At 49.2% G+C, this 24,913-nt stretch overlaps 1 protein-coding gene across 3 annotated transcripts in view; it reads left to right on the top strand.

Annotated features, from left to right (window-relative positions):
* The window catches only part of TOP1MT (DNA topoisomerase I mitochondrial), a 28,488-nt gene extending 6,779 nt beyond the window's left edge, over window positions 1–21,709 (top strand). For 2 of the 3 annotated variants that reach the window (XM_015620085.3, XM_015620088.3), the window contains 7 exons: window positions 133–201; window positions 1,355–1,469; window positions 1,964–2,091; window positions 2,775–2,869; window positions 3,320–3,469; window positions 18,366–18,485; window positions 19,333–21,709. In XM_015620085.3, coding sequence (XP_015475571.1) covers window positions 133–201; window positions 1,355–1,469; window positions 1,964–2,091; window positions 2,775–2,869; window positions 3,320–3,469; window positions 18,366–18,485; window positions 19,333–19,552 — 897 coding nt within the window. In that variant the 3' untranslated portion in view covers window positions 19,553–21,709. Of the gene's footprint in view, window positions 1–132; window positions 202–1,354; window positions 1,470–1,963; window positions 2,092–2,774; window positions 2,870–3,319; window positions 3,470–3,666; window positions 5,155–18,365; window positions 18,486–19,332 lie in introns of those variants that run through there. The other variant, XM_033512483.1, reaches the window with a different exon arrangement.
* The last annotated feature ends 3,204 nt before the right edge of the window (window positions 21,710–24,913 follow it).

The raw sequence follows: 24,913 nt of genomic DNA, 5'->3' as shown, positions 1-24,913 counted from the left end.
AGAAGGTTGGTGGGATGTGCCAACACAAGGGTGAATCAGAGTCCATCTGGAGGAGGAGAGAGAGATGAGGGAGATGTCTGGGAGCAATTCATTCCTTAGCCCTGACCGGGGCTGTCCTTTCCTCCTCTTCAGGTGTTCAAGAACCTGCAGCTGTTCATGAAGAACAAGGACCCCACCGACGACCTCTTTGACCAGCTCTCTGTGAGTTGTCACCTTGAAGCTTTCCCAACAGTACTGGTGGCCCTGAAGCCAAACCATGACACCCTTGGCCACCTTTGGTGGTCATCCCTTTGCCTTATTTGACCCCTTGGCTCTCCAGGGGGACACTGTTGTCACTGTCTGAACACCCTGTAGGTTTTCCAACCTCTTTCTGCACTCTGGAGTGTCTCTGCTTCCCTGTGTCCCTGCTGAGGAGCTGAATCCTGCTCCTCCCCTCCTCCAACTCACCCACGTGGGCTTTTTGGACCCTGGGAAGTTCTGCCCACATTTTGGGGAATTACTGGAGGTACCAGACCTCAGCTTTATGATGCTTTTATGCCTCATTAGGGCTCCACAGAAGTGGGAGAGGCTGCTGGAGGGATGTGCTGCCTTCTCTCCTGGACAAACTGCCTCCTTCGCCTTCATTGGGATGGGATGTGGGTTTGACAAGCAGACTCACGTTCTCTGCTGGACAGGGATGTGATATTGGGTGTGAGATCAAGAATGATTGTTTGGAAAAGACCTCTAAGACCACCAAATCCAAGCATTAACCCAGCACTGCCAGGTCCACTACTAAACCATGTCCCCAAGTGCCTATGTATGTCCTATTGGACATGGATGGGCAGAAATTGTTGACTTCCAGAGAGATTTTTTTTGGTGGATTTAGGTGGAATTTTAGAACAGTGTTGGGTAGATGATGACCTGACCCCACAAGTATCTCTACAAGCTGCAGGATTTAATTTTTTGTTAATGCCCAATTTTGGTGGCTTAGGCAGAAAATGGTCTAAAAAGAGATCTTTAAAAAGAGAGTCCTGGCTTCTGCTTGTTCTCTTCCTTTGTGGAATCATAGAGTGGTTTGGGTAGGAAGGGATCCCAAAGACTGTCAAATTCTGAATCCTTGCCAAGGGCAGGGACACCTTCCACTATCCCAGGTTGCTCCAAGCTCCACCCAACCTGACCTTGAGCAATTCCAGGGATGAGGCAGCCACAGCTTCTGTGGGAATTCCATTCCAGGGCCTCACCAGCCTTGCAGGGAAGAACTCCTTCCCAATATCTTATCAAACCCTTTGTCAGTTTGAAGCCATTCCTCCTTTTCCGGTCACTAGAGCTCCTGCTGTGACTTCCCCTACACTTTTCCCTGTTTTCCCTCCTCCAGACAAACTTCCTGAACAAACACCTCCAGCACCTCATGGATGGTTTGACCGCCAAAGTCTTCAGGACCTACAACGCTTCCATCACCCTGCAGGAGCAGCTCAAAGCCCTCACCAACCGTGAGTTCCAGTGGTTGTGGTATCAGCAGAGCATGGGGGGGACCAAAGAGCATGGTGGGCTCAGGAATGTCCATTCTTGGGATCCCTAAAACTGCCCATGTCCCACCTGGGCAGGTGATGCTTCACACAGCGGGGTGGGAGTAACAAATGGGGGTGTGAGCAGCAAGTCAGGGATGTTGGTAAGTGAGAAGCGGTGAACTCAGGGATGCTCTGACTGACTGATGGCCAGGATGGGAATATTTTCCCCTCTTTTCCTTGTGTTGCTGGTTGGTTGCGCTATTTCTGCCTCCTTGGGAGGCACAAGGAAGGATGGGAAGGATGAGTCACAGCATCAGATTGTGATGTTCAGCTGTCCTTCCCCAATTCCCACAGCCATTATTGCTCTCCCTGGAGAGAGAATGTGATGGCAACTTGTTTGCCTTTCCTTCTGCTGTATTCCCTGCTTTTCCCGGCTCCTGGAATGGAGTCAGAGTGATGTTTTCGTTTCTTTCCAGCTGAAGACAACGTTGCAGGAAAACTCCTGTCCTACAACCGGGCCAACCGCGCCGTGGCCATCCTGTGCAACCATCAGAGGTCCATACCAAAGACCTTTGCCAGGGCCATGCAAGTCCTCCAGGAAAAGGTGAGACAGACCCAGCTGAGAGGTCCCAGACCTAATCTGGTCTCTGAGTTTTGTTTTTGGGCTGGGGTGATGTCTGAAGGAATCACCTTGGTCAAGAACATCAGGGAATGTCCTGGGAATAGTGGATTGCAACCCAGGGGTGGGGAGGGATGTGGTGACCTCAAATGCTGGAGGAAGCGGCTTGGCACAGAATTTGGGTGAGTTTTTATGAATTTGGAGCACTTTTCAAAGCTCTCTGTCCTCAAACCAAGCTGGAGGCCTTTTGTGATGGCATCTCTGTCCCAGCTGGATCAAGATCAGGGAAATAGGTTTTCCTGTCTTTCTTGTAGGAGGAGCAGCTTGAAAATACCATAAATTACCACTTTTAATTGTCCTCAGATTTTGCTTACACCCTATTGATGGACTGGGGCTTTTCTGAGGGCTCTGGTGCTGTCACAAGTCCCTCAGTCTCAGGCAGGTGCAGAAGATGAACAGATTTAGGAGCTCCAAGAATTTGTGGCACCTGGGCCTGGATGATATTTTAGAAGATGCTAAAAAAAGTTTGAGCCCATAAAATGCTGCAGGGAAATATGGGGAAGTAGGGTTCCTCAAGAAATTGAGGAATGGTGTGTGAAGGAAAAGAGGGAGGAAACTGAAACTTTCAGGGCGGTTGGAAGTGTTGTCTGACTTTTTCACCTTCACAGATTGACGCCAAGAAGAAACAAGTGGAGGAAGCCCAGGAAGAGCTGAAAAAAGCTGAAGAGGAGTTTAAAGACAAAAACGATGCCAAAGCAGAAGAGTGAGTGGCTTTTCCTTGGAATCCTCTCTTGAAGAGGGATCCAGAGGACTCATGGATCCTGTCAGAACAGAAATGCCCATGTTTGGGATTGGGTCCTTCTTGTCCCATGAAAGTTTGGAAGATGATCAGGATCTTGTGGATGGTTCCCTTCAGGGACCCCTCCTACTCCCCCAGGTTGCTCCAAACTTTGTCCAGCCTGGCCTTGGACAATTCCAGGGATCCAGGGGTAGCCACAGCTCCTCTGGGCAACCCATTCCAGGGTGCTGAATTTTGTTTGCCCACCTCTGGTGGTGGAAATTCCATTTTATTGTTAATTTTTAATATTAAAAAAGCACCTCACCAGATCCAAGCCCTTGAGAAATGAGTTAGTGCTGAAAGGCCCCTTGGACTCTGCAATTCCAGGGAATTTCTGGGCTTTGGGACATTGTGTTGTTCCTTCTCTGCCCTCAGCAATGTGGAGAAGAAGAAGAAGCTGTTGAAGAGGCTGGAGGAGCAATTGGCCAAGCTGAACATCCAGGCCACGGACAAGGAGGAGAACAAGCAAATAGCTCTGGGCACATCCAAGCTGAACTACCTGGATCCCAGGATTAGCGTGGCTTGGTAAATCGTGGGTGTGAAATCATGGGATGGGGCTGGAAAGGACCTTAAAATCTGTGGAGTGCAATGGGCAGGGACACCTCCCACTGTTCCAGGTTGCTCCAATCCCCATCCAGCCTGGCCTTTGACACTTCCAGGCCTGTAGTAGGAAGGAGGCTGTGGGATAACTGGTCCCCACTGGTGTCTTGTGGTTTGTACAGGTGCAAGAAATTTGGGATTCCTATCGAGAAGATCTACAACAAGACCCAGAGGGAGAAGTTTGCCTGGGCCATCGCCATGGCTGGCGAGGACTTTGAATTCTGAGGTGGTGCCTTCCACGTTAAATTCCAAATCCTGCTCATTTGGTGCTGCTGGGAAGCTTTTTCTTTTTTAATTTGCTGCTGCTGGGGGCTGAGGGTTGTCTGAATGTGGTGCCTTTTGTATTTTGTATGGAAAACCAAACACCTGGATTTGCAGTTGAAACAGGTAATTCTGATTGGGATTTTGGACTTTGGGAGCTCTTAATTCATCTTCAGAGTTGCCAAATACATGGGATTTTTTTCTTTCTTCCTCTGGAGTCTTGGAAGGAGATTAAATAAGAGCCTTAATTGTGCTGATAAACAAGACAGCAGAAAAATGAGGAACTGCAATATAAAACCCAGGATTGGGTTAGGGATACACTGGGGGGAAAGTCAAAAATCTCATGGTTTTACATTTTGGGGGACTTTGTGCCCTTTCACCTCCAGGAGAGGAGAAAGTTGTGCAATTGCAGGGATATTAAATGGAAAAAACGTGGGAGTGAATTTGTGTCATGTCAGGAGAAGGCAGAAGGGAAGATGTTGGATTTAAAAGCAGTTTCACGTTGCAGGGGGTTAAAATTCACCTGAGTTTTGGTCATGAGCAAAGTGTATTTTAAGCCCCATGTGGTTCAGTTTTTGTCTGGGAGAGGACCTCTCACTTGAGGCCATGTGTATTTCCTTATTTTCTTCACTTGGCTCTGGCTCATCTCCTGCATCCAGCGCAGGAACTGAACTGTCCAGAGGTTTAGGAAATGGGGAATCTCCTAGGAAATGGGATAATGCTGGGCCAGGCTCTGTGGGATGTGTGACCAGTATTCCTGGAGTTGCTCCTGTGTTGGGATGGCACCTTTGGCATCATCCTTCCCACTCTGGGAATGGAGCAGGCAGGGATTAACAGCATAAATTGGTTGTGTTTGCTGCTTAGCTGGCTGCTTTCCACATCCCAAAAAAGGCAGTTATCAGCACGTTCCTGGCAGAATTCCCACATCCCAGAGAATCCCAGGTGTGAGCAAGCTGTTGCATTGGCAGGAAAACCCTCTGGCACCTCAGGGCTGCTGTCCAGGGCTCCGTATTCCAAAGCTCCTGGTGCTTCCCATGTGTTTATTTCCACTCATTCTCCTGTTGAAATTGTTGCTGTTTTGGTTGGAAATGGAGGTCTTGGAATGCATTTCATTAAAACTGGGAGTGGTTTATTTTTTTTCTGAGTATCCATGACTGGAGGCTTTTTGAAACTCATTCCGTGTGTGGTTCTGGGTGTTGCATCCCTGGAAGTTTCCAAGGCCAGGTTGGGTGGGGCGCTTGGAGCAGCCTGGGATAGCAGGAGATGTCCCTGCACATGGATGAGCTTTAAGGTTCCATTCAATCCAAACCACTCTGGGATCCTATAAAATAAAGGAGTAATTCCAGAAAGGCTGGGTCGTTGCTGTCCCAAATGGTCATGTCCATCCTCACCCTGTTTTTCCTGCAGGACTCCAAGTGTTTCTGGCAATATTCCATAGACATTTCCCATGGCCCAATGTCCAGGAGCTTTTCCTACTGCTCAGAACCCCGTGGAGCAGGATCACACTCCTGTCCCAGAGAGGAGCATCCCTCTCCCACCCCAATAATTTGGGGCAATTTGGTGGCTCCAAGCAATGCTGATGTTCTCAGTTGACCCCTCCTCACTTTGGCCCTTTCCAGGCATGGGTTCAGCTCCATTTTTCCAATGTTTTTTCTGAAATCTTTATCCCTGGAAGTGCTCAAAAAAACTTCTGGAAATGGCATTTGAAGATATGGTTTTGTGATGAACATGATGGTTGGACTTGATCATCCTAAAGGTCTTTTCCAGCTTTCTATGATGATGTAGGCAGAGCAAAACCTGCGTTTGATGCCTTTGGTAACCCAAGACCATGACAGCATTTGGTGAAATTCGAAGTCAAAAGTTTAGCATTTTTTCCATTGTGATGACTTCCCCTTTTTATTTAAAAAGGGGAACTTGTGGTTTGTGACAAAACCAGAAATGACACCTTCCCCTGTGACTTCTTGGTTGCCTAAGTTGCTTTTCATAAATGCCTTTTTTTTTAATCGCTGTGGGTGGGAGGAGAGCTCCCCAAAAATCTACCAGGGACAAAGATGACTGTTCAGGCTGGTACTGGATCAGTTTAGGGGTGTTCTAGGTACATAATAATCTTTAATAAACCAAAAAAAAACCTCCCAAACAAATGGAAAAATCCAAAAAAACCCCATGTGAGGGCTGGGAAGTTTGTTCCCATACTGCAGCCTGGGGATGTCCTACGCTGATGGCCCTGGGCATTGATGGAGGAGCTGTTGGAGAAGATAAATTTAGGGGTGGGAGAAAGAGGTGAGAAGTTCCTCTTATCTTGCTTTGGTATCTGCTGCTCTTTCCCAGACTCTTCCCAGAAATGCAGGGTTGGGAGGGGTCTCTGGAGGGCTGGAGTTCAACTCTCTCAGAAGAGACTCGGCTCTGGCTGGGTCATTCAGGGTTTTAATTTCAATGTTTCTGTGGAGGGAGATTCCTCTGCAGTCTCTCAGGGTCATTGTTTTGGAAATGAATCACTGTCAAAGCTTTTCCTTCCCTATGTCTGGTTGGAGTTTTTGGAGTTTCCCTTGGTGTGTCTTGGAAGCGGCTGCTTGTCCTTGGTGCAGAGCCGGATTATCCTTGGACACAGCTCCGTAATTGTCCCTGTTAAAGGCAGCAACTCCATCCCTCCTCAGCCTGTCCTGTTCTGTGGCATCATTTAGCCCCAGGTTCTGGGACTTGGAACTTAAAATCAAGGAATCATGGAATGGTTTGGGTTGGAAAAGATCTTAAAAATCAGGGAATTCCATCCCGTGCCGTGGGCAGGGGCACATTCCACTATCCCAGGTTGTTCCAAGCCCTGGCCAACCTGGCCTTGGACGATTCCAGGGATCCAGGGGCAGCCACAGCTCTTCTGGGTAACCTCTGCCAGGGCTTCACCACCCTCCCAGGGAAGAATTCCTTCCCAGTATCCCATCTATCCCTGCCCTCTGGCAGTGGGAAACCATTCCCTCTGTCCTGTCACTCCATCCCTTCTCCCAAGTCCCTCTCCAGCTCTCCTGGAGCCCCTTCATGTGCTGGAAGGAGCTCTGAGGTGTCCCTGGAGCCTTTTCTTCTCCAGGCTGGACATTCCCAGCTCTCCCATCCTGGCCCCACAGCAGAGCCCTTGGATCATCTCCATGGCCTCCTTTGGACTTGCTCCAGCGGCTCCAGATCCCTGTGCTGATGATCCCAGAGCTGGATTCAGTGCCTCTGGTGCCCCTGTCTGAGGATGGCTGGGGGCTCTACAAGCTCTTCCTCTTCCTGCTGAAGCTGTTGGAGCAGCTGGAAGCTCCAGTGGGATCCACCCTTGCTTTGGTATCAGCATCCTGAAAATTTGGGAACATAAAATCCATTGGCCAGAGCTGTGCACGTCATGAACCTTCTCACATATCTCTGTGTCCAACAGATTTTTGGTCCTCATGGATGAAAAAAAAACCTCATCAGCCTCCTGTTTTCCAGAGCCACATTCCGTAGTTTCAGGTTGGCAGGGCTCCTCTCCTCCCCTCCTGGCCCATCAGATGATCTAAATCATGGAATCCTTTATGTTGGAAAAGCCCTTTAAGTTCATCAAGTGCAACTGTTAATTGCTGCATTCACCACAAGACAATGTCCCCAAGTGCCACATTTCCATGTCTTTTGCATCCCTCCAGGAATGGTGACTCAGCCACTCTGGGGAAGGGAACTCATCAGCTCTGCTTGGCTGATCTCTCATCTGCTTAATGATTTCAAACTTAAAACAGCCAAAATTCCATCTCTCCTTATCTTAATTGGTGCTGAGAGGGAAGGGGAGGTGATGGAGCGTTTGCTGCTGCTTCTCCCTTGCATCCAGTCCCTGGAGTGATGGGATGAAGGGAAAACCACCCACCTGTGGCCTGGCAGCGTGGGAAACCCCTGTGGCGTTTTGGGGAAGAAAAAGGTGAAGGATTTCCAGAGGGATTTTCCTCCCTGCCCTTCTTCCCGTGAGGTCTGACGTTGCAAAAATGAGGAGAAAAAACCTGGGAAATACAGAACAGAAACTTTCAAGGGAATGTTTTGTTAGCTTGAGAGGAAAGGGGAAGGATATTTGAGGCTGTGGCTGCTGTCTCTGAACTCGGTGAATTTCCTCTCCCAACCTTTTTTAGTGGGAGACAAGAGCGTGGCTGTGGTTTGGCATAAATAAAACATGTGCTAGAAGAGCTCCCTGGATTCCTGTCCCTTCACACTCAGCCAGGCTCAGATGGATGGAAAATCAGCCTGAGCTCCAGAGCCCGTGGTAGGAAGTGCTGATGCCAAGGAAAGCAACCTGGGAGAAATTGGATCCTTGGGATAAAACTGAAGAACTGGTTAATGTGGGGCAGTGGGAAGGATTCCAGGGAAGGATAAAACTCCAGGATCTCAGGTTTGTACCCGTTGAAGGAGAGCTGATGCTGGCTCTGGGGTGAGGATGGCTGCACATCCTGGGTCTCCCACAAGGAATGAGTGGGTAACTTCCAGCCTGGCTCGTCCTATCCCTATTTTTTGCCAGTGGGACACCTCTGTTACTCAGAACAAAATAAAGAATCAGGAAAAGCTCAGCTGAGTTGTCCCAAGCTCTGAGATTGGCTTCTCCAGACGTTTTTTCCTGAGCCATTGCAGGCTGGGGCAGGAGAAATCCCAATAATTTATTTCATTAATGTTCTTAATCCAAGTTGGGATTAAGTTGCAATTATGATTTGATTGGCTTGGCTCAGGAATAAAGCCTTGGGATAAAGGCTCTCCCAGCTGCAGCGAGGCTCCTAAATTCCTTCTGCTGCCTTGAGCCTGGAAGGAAGAGGGATCATGGAATCCTGGATTGGTTTGTGTTGGAAAGGACCTTCAAGATCATGGAATTCTGTCCCCCTGCTGTGGAGGGACTTGTTCCAAGCCCCATCCAACCTGGCCTTGAACACTTCCAGGGATGTGGCAGCCACAGCTTCTCTGGGAATTCCATTCCAGGGCCTCACCACCTTCACGGGGAAGAATTCTTTTCCAATATCCTATACACCCCTGCCCTTTGGGAGTGGGAAGCCATTCCCCTCTGTCCTAGCAAAAACGAAATACCTCTTCCAAGTGATGTGCCATCTGTCCAGACTGTGGGAACTTCCAGAGGTTCCCTGGGATTGCCCTGTGTTGCAGGAGGCAGACAGCTGATTCCTTCCCAAAAAATGCCGCGTTTCCAGGTGTGTAGGTGGTGTTCAGGCTGCCTCTCCTCTTGGAAACAGGGCAGACAATTTTCCTGGCAGGATGGGACAACAAGGAAGTCTCCAATCCCCTTCCCAGGGTCACTTCGAGTTGAATGAGCTCATTCTGTGGAATCTCTTCCATCTCTTTCTCAAGGTTCTTTGGGATTTTCTGCTTCTGAAGGCTGGATTTCCCAAAGTAGAGGAGACTGGGGTGGAAATTAACAGCTTTAATTTGGGCTCCTGTTCCAGTCTGGGCTGTCCCCCAGGCAGAAACAGATTCTGATTTTCCCAGAGCTCATTCCTGGTGCAGGAAGCAGCCCTGGAGGGCTCAAATCTCCACTTCCACCCCTCTCCTGTGCATCCCTGGATCCAACACTGGATTTCAGACAGAAACAGGCATAGAATGAACTCAAATGTCCTCAAACCCAAATTCTGCTGGGGCTGGGAGTGGAAGGTGGTGAGGGGAGATAAACTGGACCCAGAAGGCCTGGCTGCCCTTCCAAGCTCAGGAACTCGGCACAATCCCTTTATTTTTTAAGTTTGGCTTCTCTTCCTTTGCCTGTGGGACCCTCTACTGGATGGCTATAGCCATAATTTCATTTCTTTTTCCTCCAGCCATTTGGGCAGGCTTTGGAGTGTGGCCCTTTCAGCAAAAACCTGGCTGAACTGAGGCTGCATAAACCCTGGCTGCATTTTGTGATTAAAAAAAAAAAAAAGTTATATTTATTTTTTATTTGTTTGATTTTCCTCTGTGTTCTCATATTTGACAGAGCTCCTCCAAGGGGCTGTGCTGGGTCATTCTCACAGGGCCCTCCTTTCTGCTGGGGAAAAAATAAAATAATACCACAAAAATGACAAAAGCAGGAGATAAAATTCCAGAAATAGAAAAGAGAATTGTTCAGTCCAGGTCTTCCTCTTTGAATTCAAGGCAGGGTTGTTCATTATCCCTTTAATTTGGTATTTTCTATGGATACTCCTCTGCCCCACTCAGGTGAGACCCACCTGGAGCATCGTGTCCAGATCTGGAATCAGAAGGATGTGGAGAAGGTCCAAAGGAGGCCATGGAGATGCTCCAAGGGCTGGAGCCCCTCTGCTCTGGAGCCAGGCTGGGAGAGCTGGGAATGTCCAGCCTGGAGAAGGGAAGGATTCAGGGAAACCTCAGAGCCCCTTCCAGTGCCTGAAGGGGCTCCAGGAGAGCTGGAGAGGGACTTGGGACAAGGGATGGAGGGACAGGACACAGGGAATGGCTTCCCACTGCCAGAGGGCAGGGATAGGTGGGATATTGGGAAGTAATTATTGTCTGTGATGGTGATGAGGCTCTGGAATGGAATTCCCAGAGGAGCTGTGGCTGCCCCTGGATCCCTGGAAGTGTCCAAGGCCAGGTTGGACAGGGCTTGGATCAACCAGGGACAAATGGAAGTTGTCACTGCCCATTGCAGGGGTAAAAGTGGATGATCTTTAATGTCTTTTCCAACATAAATTTTTCCATGATTGGGGCTCCTTAGATTTGGTCAGACTGAGTTTGTCTTGACCTGTCAAGACCTTGCCTTGCCTGCGGCTTTTGGGTTTTTTTTTAATCTTGTCTGAGTGGGAAAAGCAATTTTCCTAATTGACCAAGTGGCTCTGGCTAATTAGCCCTGCTTTTGTTTAGCTTTCTGTGGAGCAGCTGTAGATTTGTATAAATAGCAGTACCAAGCCATAATTCAGCGCAGGATGAAGGATTTTTGCCTCTGATCCAAGGACACAGAACAGGGAAATTCAGTCTTGGAGGTCTTGAGGAGGGGAAATGTGGAATGGGAGAGAAGGGAAGGTATGGAGTGACAGAAGGGGGTGAGGCCCTGGCACAGGTTGCCCAGAGAAGCTGTGGCTGCTCCTGGATCCCTGGAAGTGTCCAAGGCCAGGCTGGACAATGATCTGGGATAGTGGAAAGTGTCCTTGTCCATGGCAGGGGGTTGGATTGAGATGATCTTCAAAGTCCCTTCCAACATAAACCATTCCATGATTCTATGAGTTGTCTTCAAAGCAGGAATCAAAATTGATGGAAAAGCCTCTATCCAGATTTCCCCCTGTTGTTCTGCACAGGATTAATCTTTATTTTCCTGGAGCAGGCAGGACTCGGATGATCCTCGAAACGCATTTCCACTTTAGGATATTCTTTGGAGTCACAGGAGAGAAATCCACATGGATTTCTGTGGATTTTGGGAACAAGCTCTTACTGAGGCTCCAGGATTGACCCCATGTGGACAATCAGAACTGGGGTCCCAGTTTTCACAGAGTGGTTTCTCCTGGTGGGATGCAGCACCACAGAAATCCAGGAATCCTCATCCTGGGGTATTTAGGAAATCAGTAGAGAAGGATATATTATTAAGAGCTGGGTTGGAGTTTGGTTTTCGTTCTCCTTCCTGCTGTCACAGCTCCCAAAAAAATCTGGCCTGCGTATTTGAAATGCCTTTGTAAGCTTCTTGTCCCGGCTTGATTCCTCAGAATCATGGAATGGTTTGGGGTTGGAAAAGACCTTAAAGCTCGTCTTGTTTCATCCTCTGTGCATGGACACACCTTCCACTTATCCAGAGTTTCTCCAAGCTACATCCAACCTGGATGGACACTTCCAGGGATTCTAACTTATGTGGACAACCTGTGCCAGGGCCACACCATCCTCACAGGGAAGAATTTTTTTCCCAAAAGCTCATATAAACATTCCCTCTGCATCTACCATTTAAAAAAAAAAAAGCAATTCCAATATGTTTATTGTTTATTCTCTTTTTATAGACAACTGACTCACAGCAGGGCTGGTGGTTGGGAACAGGTTGTTCATGGAATTACACAGGGAATAAAACAAATGGAAGTGAGTAGGAGGAAGATCCAATCCATATCAGCACAGCCCCAGCTCTCTGCGTGTCTCAGCCAGATGGAAATTTCAGAAGGTTTATGGGGAAAAAAAGCCTTTTAAAAATAATGGATTTACAGCTCTGGTGGTATTGTTCCAGTGTCCTTTCTGGAGAAGGTCTGGGATTTTGGATATGAGATTTTCAGGGATGGTCCTACTTGGTCAGGTCAAAACCAGGCTGAGGAACACATTAACAATTAAAAAGTGTGGACAGCTGTTCCATAGCCCTTGGAACTGTGCGTGGATTTTCCATCTATTATTGGTATAGATTCCATGGCAGCTCTTCTGCAGTGATTCCAGCCCCAGGGAAGCTCCAAGGGCTGTTGGATTCCCCCATTAATGCCCCCAGTTACAGGTGTAATCCTTTCTGTGACTTCATCCAGATCCAGCTGGGATTTGGGCAATACAGGAGCCCCAGAGACACCATAAAATCAGGCAATATCCATAACCAGGGATTTGGGATGGCCCTGGGGCACCATTTCCCTGCCCTGCTTAGAAGAGAGGAAGCCAAAGGGAAAATTCTCAGGATTTCAGCGCCTTGGTGTATCCCAGCCCTGGGTTACCCACACTTGGTTCCTGATCCTGAGTGTCTCTTCCCCATGGAAACACCCAGGAATGGGGAAAAGTGTGGGAGATTGGTAGGAGCAGCCACAAGGATCAAGTCCTTCCATGATTTGACATGCAAAACCTGTGTGGGATGAACTCCAAGCTCCTCTTGTTTTCCCTGGAATCTGAGCGCCTGTGAGGGTCTGAGGTGAGGCCGGGTCTATGTCAGGGGCATGGTGGTGACAGCTCACCTTGGTGTCCTGATTTTTACCAGGTCACCACCAAGCAGGGTGCAAAGAATGAGCCTTGCAGGATCAGCACAGAGAAATCCCTGTGGAGAAGGGATGGAAAAAGGAGGAAGGGAAAAATCACTTTTCACTGTCACTGAGTTGAGGAAGGGAAGAGCTGGAGCTGTCACTCACCCGGGAGGTGCTCAACACACACAGTTCCTCTTCTCCCAGGGCCATGTGTCCTTCATTCCTGGTAAATGGAATTTTTGGAATATTTGGCCTTTTTCTCCCTCAAAAACATCACAAAAAATGAAGGGTGGGGAAGCAAGACTCTGCAATTGCTTCAGTGGGTTTTATTTAGGGCTGGAATATCCCTGGAGCTGAGAACCAATTCCATCTTGCAATCTCTGATGCACTAGGACTGGGTGGGGGATGGCAGAACAGAGGGATAGATGGAATTATCTGGGAATTTTCTGAGATGCCACCTGAGAAGGGATCAGGTGTGTCACCCTCTGACCACAGGGAAGCTGAGTGGGTAAAAACTTCAGGACATATAACAGGAATATGTCCTGAAGCATATGGAATAGACCCCATGAGGCCAATCTGTGATGTTTCTGTCCTTCCTCGTCACTGGGTTTGTGTTGATACTTTTCCGAGGCCGATTTTGAGAAGAGCCCAGTATAAGGCTCCCAAAAAATGAGCAGATCCCTGTTCCTTGACTTCGGGTCTCTGTTCTACATCCAGGAACACTCAGCAGACAGAACATTCCAGAGGCCAGGCCAACAAAGCCACATTCCCGTGGCACCAACACAGGCGTGCAGTGCAGTGTTCCAGAGCCGAGAGTAAAATCCAGGATTGAGTTCTCATCCTGAAGGATGTGATTCAAATGCCTGCGAGGGCCTGATCTCCAAGGATGAACCTGAGATAGGGAAATAAACAGTTGCTAGGAACGTCCCTGGTCTGGATCAGCATCCACAACATTTAATGAATGGGTTTAATTGTTGGCACATTCCCTGGCAAGGTTCTAGGATGGATCAACCATCATTACTCCGTGGAATACCTGGAATAAAAGAGAGGAGGTGGCACAAAGGAAGGATTATTCCCAAGAGGCTGATATCCATCTCTTGACCTCTGTGCTGGAGATGGTCCTGGAAAAGCTGAATTTTCTGCCACAGCTGTAGCCCATGGATACTGGGACACCTTTATTCCAGATCTTTGCCCTGACCCAGCCAAGCCTTCCGTGCTCCCATGTGTTGGCCAGCCAGGGTGGCACCACCATCCTGAGGCTCCCGAGGAAATTCCAGCCATGGCAGTGCCACACCTCACACATCATCCGAGGCTGGGACGGTAACTTCCCAAAAATCTGGCTCAGTGGGCCACCAGCAAGCCCCAAAATGGGAATTGACTCATCATGTACTTTTGTCCATCGTCCCACTTGTCCCTCAAACCGCTCCTGCCAGTGGAGCTGTGGTGGACCACTTCCCATGGCCTTGGAGATCCTCTTCTGGCTGACAGCGAGGAGCAGATTGGAATCCTTGGACTTGGTGATTTCTCTCTGGATCTATGTCAGGCAGGACATATTTGTGTCACCAGTCCTTGGAACTGAGGGAATAGATGTTAATCATGGAATGGTTTGGGTTAAAAGGGACCTCAAAGACCCTCTTGTTTCAACCCCCTGTCATGGGCAGTGACACTTTCCAGGATCCCAGGTTGTTCCAAGCCCCATCCCACCTGGCTTTGAACATTTCTAGGGGTGGGGAGTCCACAATCCTGATCACACTGAAGAGTTACACAATTATTTTTCCATTCTTTTTCCTCAAAAAACCCGCAAACAGTCAAAACCGGTGAAAACAGGAGGACAGAGCTTTTCCAGGGTGCTCCCACTACTGCAGGATGCTGAGCCTTGGCTTCCCAGGCTTCCAGACTCCCCCAAAGAGTCACCCCTGATGCCATGATGAATCAGGCTGGCCAATTCCAATTCCCTGGAACAGGTCCTGCCCTTTGGTCACTGCCTTGTGACACCTGGCAGCACTGACACACCTCCTGCGACATTCCCGGGGCACGCAGTCCCCGAGCCTGGCACGGCTTCATCTCTTGGGCAAGAGATGTGGTTTATACTCTCCACACCCAGGTGTAGATCCATGGGAGAGGAATGGCTGCTGCTCCTGGGGTTATCTGGGCTGACTTCCCCATCCTGTTGATCCAGTTTTACGTCAACAGAGTCTGTGGTGTCAGAAACCTCCAAAATACCTGTGAATTGAGCAAAAAAAGCTCTCTGCGAGATTTCTCCCAGCTTTTGTTTCCTTGAAAAGGAAGATGTGGTGGGTTTTGGTGTTTCCTTGAACTTCCTCTGGCTGAGTGATCCTGGCCTTCACTTTGGTCAGTGATTGATCCCCCTGGACATTCTGAATGTCTTGGATGAGCATCTCCTCTGTTCCAGGGAATTTTGCTCATCTCACTTGGCTCCTACCAAGAAAATCATGCTGACCCTCAATCATTTTAACCCACATCCATCTTCCACATGTTTTTGGAGACTCTGCCCCTTCTGCTTTTCCATCTCCTAAATCCCAGGCTGTGTCAGTCTCCGCTCTCTTCTCCCACAGGATGGAGAAGGAAGGGATATGCAGACACCCGATTGCCCAAGCGGCTTCACTCCAAGGGGCTCCTCCTGCTTCACCCTCTCTGCTCCTTGGTGGCTTGGTGATTCATGGAGATGTCTGCTGATGTTCCAGCACTAAACATCCTGATAGCTCTTTCCTTGGAAGCACAAGCGGGACAGGCAGTCAGGTGGAAGCTGAAGTTATCAGCTCCATCTCCACCCCTTTCATGCAGAGAAATTGTAAACACTGATAACATTTTTGTCTGACTGGTATTGAGCAGGACTAGAAATCAGATGCTCCATGGAAAAGGAGACAAAGATATTTTTAACCCTTGCTGGAATTGTTCAAAGCCAGGTTGGATGGGGCTTGGAGGCACCTGCAAGGTGTCCCTGTCAGGCAGGGGGTGGGAATGAGATTGTCTTTAAGGTCCATTCCAGCCCAAACCATCCGATGATTTTATGATTTCAGACTTTGTAGGTAACCAAGTTATGCATTTCCTGTCCTTGTGAATATCCAGCTTGGTTTACCCTGACTGCAAATGTTGGGAGTTCTCCTAACCCTGGAAATGGACTTGTCATAACCCACCCAGACAATTCCATTAGTTTATGCCAACTGTTCCCATTTTCCTTGGAGAAAAGGAAATAACCTGGCCACAGATGCGATGATCAGAACAAAACCCCCACCCAAACACCAGCAGCACTGCTGACCAGAGAGGAATTAAAGGATTAATCCAAATAAATGGTGTGAATTCCCAGAGTGCTTTCACTGCTCCTTGGAATCACCAGCCCAGCCTGAAGGCAATGCCGAGGTGAGAAAACAACCCACCTGCATTCTTGGCCTCTCATCTAATCCATGATCCCTGCCCACTCTTTCCAAATTGTTGGCTTCCTCATCACTCCGTCCAAAGGCAGGGAAGATTTATATCCTGTCCCCAGGTGAGGGTGTTTTTCCTGGGCTGCGGAGACGACCGGGAGAAGATGAAGTTCTCCCTCCTTGTGGTGCTGGCTTTGGTGCTATTTGCAGCTCAAGGTGAGGTTTGCTCCTAGATAAAGTACAGCTGAGTGTTTTAAAGGTAGGAATGCCTCATATCCAGGGGAAGAAATCACGGGAGAGAGCTCCTCAGCTCTTGGAATGGACATAGGTAATGGATACAGTGCTCGTTTTGGGGGTTTTTATCTAGAATCTCTGTCTGGGTGTGTGAAAAGTTTGTTTTTGGACAGGAAATTTCCCCGTCCTGCTGGATTTTTATGGAAATGAGACAGAAAAAAGGAGGCAGTTCCCACTGGTCTGCCTTTGAGAGGCTTTCCAGGGTGTTTTCCTGTCAGGGGGGTGCAAGGCTGCGGTTATTTCTAAATTTTGATGAAGACAGCATAATTCTCAGTGTTCCTGGCCCATGAGGGCCACACCTCCAACATCTGGCCCTGTGCAGTTGTTTCTACCCATCTCCAAGACCCCACAGCTTGCTGACTTCAGAGATTTTTGGAAAAAAATCAGGGAATTAGGGAGAAATTTGGATGTAGTCTGAATTAATTAATGGTGGTGGGTATTTACATAGTAATTGTGTTATAGATGGTGCTTTTTATTTCGCTGAGAGGTGGTAAATTAAATCCTTTTTTAAGGAATATGATCCTTTAACCTCTATAGACCAGAGAGAATAAACCTTATCCTCATTTTGGAGAGCGGGACAGGCTTTGCCAGCTCTTGGAACTGTGCCACACGTCTGGTGCAGAAAAAGAATTCCTTGGAATAGTTATTTCTGGCTCATTGTGGCCTAAGAATACCTTTCTGCTATTTAGCTTTGTTCACTCACCAGAACAGTGATCCTGACAGATTTCCAAGCGTTAACAAGGCCCGGGAGACAGGGAGGTTGTCCTCAGTGCCAAAATGAAGCCTGGCCTAATCCACATTGGATTATCCAGGCAGTAAAAATTAAGCATTCACTGCATGTGTCTTAGGGCTGAATTCTCACAGCAAAGAGTAAGAAATCCTTCTCCTCATCTTCTTTGTCCCTTAAACCAGGTTCTGGATTTATTTTGGGGGGCACTGATGTCCCACCCAAAGACAAAGGCGTGGGAGCCTGACTTTTCTAAGCTGTGGAGGTCCCAATTAACCCTCTTCAGTTGCCAGTGCTTTCTGCCTAATTAGTCTGCAGTTTAATAGTCCCCAGCAAGTATAAAAAGTGACCCCAGGCCTTGGGACATCCTTGGAAACTCCTCCAGGAATCTCTGCCCTTCCCTGCTCCAAGCATCACATCAAACTTGGTGCCCTCGGCCTATCAAATTGAAGGAGGGGAAATTTAGGTTGGATATATGGGAAAAAATTCTTCCCTGTGAGGGTGGTGAGGAACAGGATTCCCAGAGAAGCTGTGGCTGCCCCTGGATCCCTGGAAGTGTCCAGGGCCAGGCTGGATGTGCCGTTGGAAGGGTGGATTGGATCTTTCAGCTCCATGGCTTTTATCAGACCTGCACCTTGCGGATTTGAGATTCCATGATAAGCAGGGGATAATCTTTGCTGCTGGCATTTCACAGAATCCCAGAATCATTTAGGTTGGAAAAGACCTCCAAGATCCTCAAGTCCAACCTTTGATCACCACCAGAGCTCTGAGTGCCATGTCCAGGCATTCCTTGGATACCTCCAGGGACTCCTCCATCTCCCTGGGCAGCCCATTCCGATGCTGGACCACCCTTTCTGTGAAGAAATTCTTCCTGATGTCCAACCTGAGCCTCCCCTGGTGTAGTTTGAGGCCTTTTCCTCTTGTTCTTCCCCTTGATCCCTGGGAGCAGAGCCCAGCCCACCCCTGGCTGTCCCCTCCTGTCAGGGAGTTGTGCAGAGCCAAAAGATCCCCCCTGAGCCTCCTTTTCTCCAGGCTGAGCCCCTTTCCCAGCTCCCTCAGCTGCTCCTGCTGCTCCAGACCCTTCCCCAGCTCCATTCCCTTCTCTGGACAGGCTCCAGCCCCTCAAAGCCATGAGGGGACAGACCTGGACGCAGGATTTGAGGCACGGCCTCACCAGTGCCTGGCACAGAGTGACAATCCCTGCCCTGCTCCTCCCGGCCTCACTCTGGCTGGCACAAGACGATTCCATCTCCCTCTTCCCTGTTTTGTGTCTCTTCCTGCAGCAAATGCCCTGTACTGCTACACCTGCAACTGGGAACAAAGCAACTGGAGCTGCCTGAAGGCCGAGAAGTGCTCGGAGAAGGACGAGTACTGTGTCACCAATGTGGCCTCTGTAGGAATCGGTAGGTGCTGGCTCTGGACCCCCTCATGGGGATTCAGGGATGGGAGGTGAGGTCTGGATTTGTGGTGGGCTGAGGAGTCATTGGGAAGTGGGAGGTGGAGCCCTTCCTAACCCAGCCTGGCATTCCTGGAAGTTTGAAATCCTTCTCTCCATCACACGCTGAGATTGTCCTCTAGCTGTTGTTTTATTTCTGTGTTGAAAATCAGGGGACACTGGGAGAAGAAGGATCCTTCGGAGGAAGCATAAATAAATTTGAACCTTGATTCCTTGTTCCCTGGGAGCAGAGCCTGACCCCAACCTCAGGGAGTTGTGCAGAGCCAGGAGGTCCCCCCTGAGCCTCCTTTTCTCCAGGCTGAGCCCCTTTCCCAGCTCCCTCAGACTCTCCTGGGGCTCCAGAGCCTTCCTCAGCTCCATTCCCTTCTCTGGACACACTCAATTTCTTTGTTGCCATGAGGGCCCAAAAACCGATCCCAAGATTTCAGGTGTGGCCTCACCAGTGACAAGAAAGGGGAAAAATCACTTCCCTGCTCCTTGGTGGTCACACTATTTCTGATCCAAGGCAGACATAGAGGGAAACAGAATTATTTCCCTCAAATGGAAAAGCCTGGAAATGCAATTTAAATCCAGGAATGAACGTTGTCATCGTACACCTAAAAAAGTTTTGGTATGAGGATCCATGCTGGGAAGTGCTGGATGCCTAGCACGGATATGAAATTCCTTGTGTAGGAGGTCACCCAGAATTCCTGGGCTGTGGGGGGACAATGGGACTCATCAACCCAAGTCCATCCTGCACAAGGACCACTCAACAAACCCCATTGCTAATCCTCTCTCTCCCTTCTCTGGGCCAGGCGTTTTGTCCCTGTGGAAGAGGATCACCAAGAAGTGCTCCAGCACCTGCCCACACCACAACTTCCTCCTGGGACTGGTTACCTACACCTCCTACTGCTGCCAAAGCTTCCTGTGCAACCTGAGCGCGTGCCCGGGGCCCCGGCTGGCTCGCCCGTGAGGTGCTGGGGGTCCCATTCCGTGCCCTTCTTCAGCTTCCTGATGGAAGGAAACGGACCCTGAAGGACTGAAGAGCTTGGCTAGATTCCCCCAGGAGGGTGTGGACATCAGACACGAGGAACAGATAAAGCATTGTTGTCACCGTCTTGTCCTGTGGTGTCTCCCAACCTCCTTCTCACTTTCTTCTCAACCCTGAGCTCTCTGGCTCCAGCATCCCCACCAGAGCTCTGAGTGCCACCTCCAGGCATTCCTTGGATGTCTCCAGGGATGGGGACCCTGGCACCTCCCTGGGCAGCCCCTTCCAATGCCTGACCACGCTTTCTGTGAAGAAATTCTTCCTGATGTCCAGCCTGAACCTTCCCTGGTACCACTTGAGACCTTTTCCTCTCATCCTGTCCTTCGTTCCCTGGAGCAGAGCCTGACCCACCCCGGCTGCCCCCTCTTTTCAGGGAGTCATGGAGAGTCAAAAGGTCCCCCCAGAGCCTCCTCTTCTCCAGGCTGAGCCCCTTTCTCAGCTCCCTCAGCTGCTCCCGGTGCTCCAGACCCTTCTCCAGCTCCATTCCCTTCTCTGGACACGCTCCAGCCCCTCAATGTCTGTCTTGTCGTGCTCTGTTCTGCAGCTTTGGGAGGGAGATGCTCCTTTTGCACTTCCTGCATCTCCAGAGGGGTTTCTCCTGGAATTTAATCCTACTTTGGGTTCAGTTAGAGGCACAGAGTGGAAAATTCTGGGCAAAAATAACAACCCCTCTTATCCGCACATCTGTCCCCACCTCCACTTCCATCATCCATGGGAATCCCATCCTTCACATTGCTTTGCTGTTGTTGGAGCCACACGACCTCACCCAGGGCCAGCAGCTCCCTGGATTCACAATTCCACTTGGAATTGTGTCTTCCAGCAATCCATTAATTCACCTTTTCCTCAGACATCCTCCAAAGCAGGGTAATCATGGAATATCCTGAGTTGGAAGGGATCCACAAAGATCATCCAAGTCCAGCTCCTGGTCCTGCAGGGGACAAGCCCAACAATCCCACCCTGAGAGCTTTTTCCAAGCACTTCTGGAATTCTGTCAGGCTTGGTGCTGTGACACCACTTCCCTGGGGAGTTCCAGTGCTCCAAGACCCTCTGGATGAAGAACCTTCTCCTAAAATCCAGCCAAACCTTCCCTGACACATCTCCAGTTGTTCCCTCAGGTCCTGGGCACCAGAGAGAAGAAATCAATGCCTCCTCCTTCGCTTCCCCTCAAGAAAAGCATTTGCAGCATTTGGGTCGAGCTGCTGAGGAAGCTTGGAGAGGTTTGTTGGGAAAACAGAGACCCAGAGAGAGAAAATATTTGACAGAGATGTTTCCAGAGGCTGCAGAGAAACGAGGGCAAAAAGGGGCTGGAAAAATAAACAACGACAAGACAACAGAGGTTTTTCATTGCCAGATGTGCTCTGGGTGCCTCTCCTTTCTCCTAAACAACACTTTTTTGGAGGAATTTTGCTAATTTTGCTCTGGAAAAATCATGGGAGTGCTTTAAGTCGAGTCAAAGCTCCCAAATCTGCAAAACATTCCTCAGCCAAGGGATGACGCTCTGTGTTGTGCTTCCAGCCCCAGCCTGGTAAACAACGGGGACAAAAGGGGCTTTGAGCTGTGCTGAGCAGGGCTGCCTGGGGCTGCAGCCTGGGGCTGATAAGGTTAGACGATTTCTTCCCAAATTCTGCAGAACAGGGAATTTTCAGGGATGAGTCTCTCCTTTATTAATCAACTTCTGCTTTCCTTCACCCCCCCTACAGTGAGAAGGAATTTTTTTCCTCTTATTTACAGCATGATCTCTTTCCCACCCTCTTTGGGAATTTTTATTTCCCACTCTAAAGCGATTCAAGCTCCCTCCCTTCCCTCAACCCGAAGCTCTTAATTTACTCATCACACAATATTTCCTCATAAAAACAAAAAAAAAAACTAAGAAAAAACAAAAAAGGGATTTGTGTGTTTTTTCTCCTGTGTGCCAGAATTTTTCCGCTTTCTGAAAGCACTGAGGAATCCCAGTTGGACAGACTCTAATAATTAATATTTCATTGGGTTGGATTTATTCTTCCTGCAGTCGTGGAGACAGAGGCTCCCCCAGCCTGCAGGAAAACACAGTCGGGAATTTTTATATTTTTTTTTGCTGCTTTAAAGCAAAACTGGCTGAGTTTTTTTGCTTGATTTGCTGTGCCTTGGCTGCAGAAAAACTTCCTTGTATCCATGGATAATAGAAAGGGAAAATAAATCATCCTGGGCATGGCTGAAGAGAAAAGGGTTATTTTTTTTACAACATAAAAAATGAAGTAAAATAGATGGGGTAGGTTTAGATGGGATATTGGAAAGAAAATATTTATGGGGAAGGGAGTGAGGCTCTGGAATGGATTTCCCAGGGAAGCTGTGGCTGCCCCTGGATCCCTGGAAGCGTCCAAGGCCAGGTTGGATGGGGCTTGGAGCAGCCTGGGATAGTGGAAGGTGTTCCCAGGGCAGGGGGTGGCACTGGGTGATCCTGAAGGTCCCTTCCAACCCGAAGCATTCCGTGATCCTGTAATTCCCACTGCAGCTCAAGGATATGGAAATCCCTCCTCCCGTAATGCCAATCAACCCCGGTGGCAATTACTCCTCTCCAAGACATCTGAGATGTGCAGGAAGGAGAGGAGGGTGTGATTCCCAACCACTAATTTTGGCAGGGAATTAGGGCCAATCTGGACCACAGAGAGATGAGAGTCATTAACACACGTAAGAGGCTGCCCAGAAAATGACCCTGAGCTGTGTCTACCCCTTGGATTGAGTTGTTTGGAGGATCCTAAACAAAAAAGGGCTGTAAAAAACTTTTTCTCCTCACTCCAGGCTGCCCTGAGCTTCTCTGACCCCATCCAAAAACTTGGACAGAGGTGAAGATGCTCCAGAGGCTCATCCTGGCATTATTGCAGGAATTTGGGAATACCCAACCTGATGAACATGGGGACAGAGGGGAGGGGGAGATATTTTCCTCCAAGGCATGGAAAAATCTCCCTGGAGGAAGAATTCCCTGAGCATGGCACTGAGAGAGGCAGCAAACACGGCCCTTTCAGCATCTGGAGCCGGCAGGATCACGTGGAATTGAGATGGAGCAACAATTCCAAATGGAGTAATAAATGCCTGGCTGCGGATAATAATCAGTTTAAATACCTCAGGGATGTGATGGATGGAGTTGTGACGTGGTTCCTTCAGGTCCAGGACAGTTGTCACCCTTCATCTCTGCTATCAGAGCCACCAACAAGCCAAATCCCGTGGGGAAATTTATCCCTGTGCCAATCCTTGTGTGTGGGTGAGGAGTGCTGTGAGGGAGAGGGAGAATGGGATAGAGCCATCAAACCTTGGAAAAGAGGGAGAGGAATTCCCAAGGCAGGGATCCAGGGGAGAGGAGACATCAGATGGTAACCAGTGGCCACTGTCCCCCTGCCACCCCCACCAGGAGATGAGTGTTGGGCCAGGCAGGAAAACCCCAAACCTCCTCCCCAAAGCCCAGAGCTGTTTCCTAACTCTTTGTAGGGTTCAGGGAAGGGGGTGAGGTCCTCGTTTGGTTTGGGGGGTGACCAACATCGCTGGGGTTCCGGAGTGACCGGCTGGATCACAGAAACCAGGGAATATGGAGAGGGGAGAAGTGACCTGGCTGCTCCCAGCAAGTACCAGGGATGGGAAAATGCATCTCTGGGCTCCTGACACTTTCCTGCTGGGAGTTTGGGTGGGAAAGGTGCAGTAAATTCAGCTTTTGGGGAAAATTCCAGCTTTTTTGAGAAACCAGGAGTTTTCCAAACCAAAAGCTGGGAGCTGAAATCTCTGGAGCTGTTTGGGGTCAAGAGGGAATGAAGCAAAAAAAAACAAAACAAAACAAAAATGTGTTTCAAAATTTTTTCATTCTCCTCTTTTTTTAACTTTTAGCAGCATGAAACACATTGGATTTCCAGAATTCCAAACTGGAATAACTTTTGTGGATTCGTGTCCTGACCTTATCTAAATGCTGGATGGCTCAGTGTGCATCTAACCCCCAAACTGCAGATTTTGGGATAACTCCCCCTGCCAGGACTGCACCTCAATGGCTCCATGGAGACCCCCAAATCTTTCCAGAGACCCTGGGCAAGTGAATCCGAAGGATCAACCCTTTCCATGCTCAAATGAGTTGTTTTGAATTCCAGACTGAGCGAAGAAAATAAAACCATTAAAAAAAAAAAAAAAAAAAAGGTGGCAAAACTATAAAAAGCCCCCCAGCCTACGAGGCGGGATTTGATGAAAGTTGGCACTTTTCCATAAAATTTCCAAGTTTGGGGCACTAATGAATATTCTGAATTGCGGGAGGGGGAGACACAACGATTAAAAAAACTCAAAAAACAACAGTTTTTTAGGAAATTCTGGCTGCTTTCCAGCACGAAGAGCCAGACAAAGCCCACGAGAGGGAGCTGCTGCCTCTGTCCCGGGCCATGGAATGAGGAGCCGCTGGTCCTGGAGCAATTTCCAGGGAAAAAAAGCGAGCAGCCGTGTGAGGGATGAGCCGGCTGGGTTGGCAGCAGCCCAGGGAAGGATCCATCCAGGCTGTGGGTCCATCCTGCTGATTCCAACCCAGCCGACAGCAGGTCCTGGCCGTTCTCCAGCGTCTGCTCGCTCCACGCCGTTGGCAATCCGGGATGCGCCTTGCTTTGGGATAATTCTGGAGCATCCTGTGCTAGAACAGGGGGCATTCCCATCTGAACCCTGAAGCCCTGCAAGGTTTTAATCCAGAGCTTGGGCAGCTTGGAAGGGGGTGAGACCCTCTGTGCCACTCTTGGAAATCCCCAGATGGGTGGGATGGGCCTGGCAGCATGAAGGGAACTTTGTTTTCCTGGCATCCGTGAAGTTTTGGGGAGTAAAGAGGGGATCAGATTGGATGGGGCTGCGCCTTTTTGTCTCGTTCTGGGTGATTTTTCCTGATTTTCCTATGCATTTCCTCTTTGCAGTGATTCCTTGCACAGCTTCCTGCCCCTCTTAATTCCACTGGCTCCCTCCACAATGGTCACAGCCAAAAGACAGGGCCAGCACTTGGCCTAACAGTGGAAATTCCACTTTTCTCCTCCTCTCCTCTGAGCTTTCACCCTGCCTCCAACCTGATTTTCAGCAATTCCAGGGAAGTGGAGCGGGGAAGAAGTTCTCCAAGGTTTTTTTTGGGAGAGGGTGGTCCAGGTGGGACTTCAAACCAAGCTTTTCCACCACTTCCCAGTGCCTGACCTCGGGAGAGTCACTCGGTGTCTGTTTCACGTGATAAAAATGGAGATAACAACTCCAGGTGACCTTAGTGCTCTTTGGATCTCGGTCCCCTGGGAATGTTTCATCCTGGGATGACCTTAGAGCAGGATCAGGAGGGTCAGGTGCCCACCCACAGTGGGCAGCTCCGTGCTGCTCCAACT

The sequence above is a fragment of the Parus major genome, chromosome 2, assembly GCF_001522545.3.
Source record: "Parus major isolate Abel chromosome 2, Parus_major1.1, whole genome shotgun sequence".
NCBI classification, from domain to species: domain Eukaryota; kingdom Metazoa; phylum Chordata; class Aves; order Passeriformes; family Paridae; genus Parus; species Parus major.
Note: the sequence above shows the minus strand (reverse complement) of the source record. Positions and strands in the feature narration are given on the sequence as shown.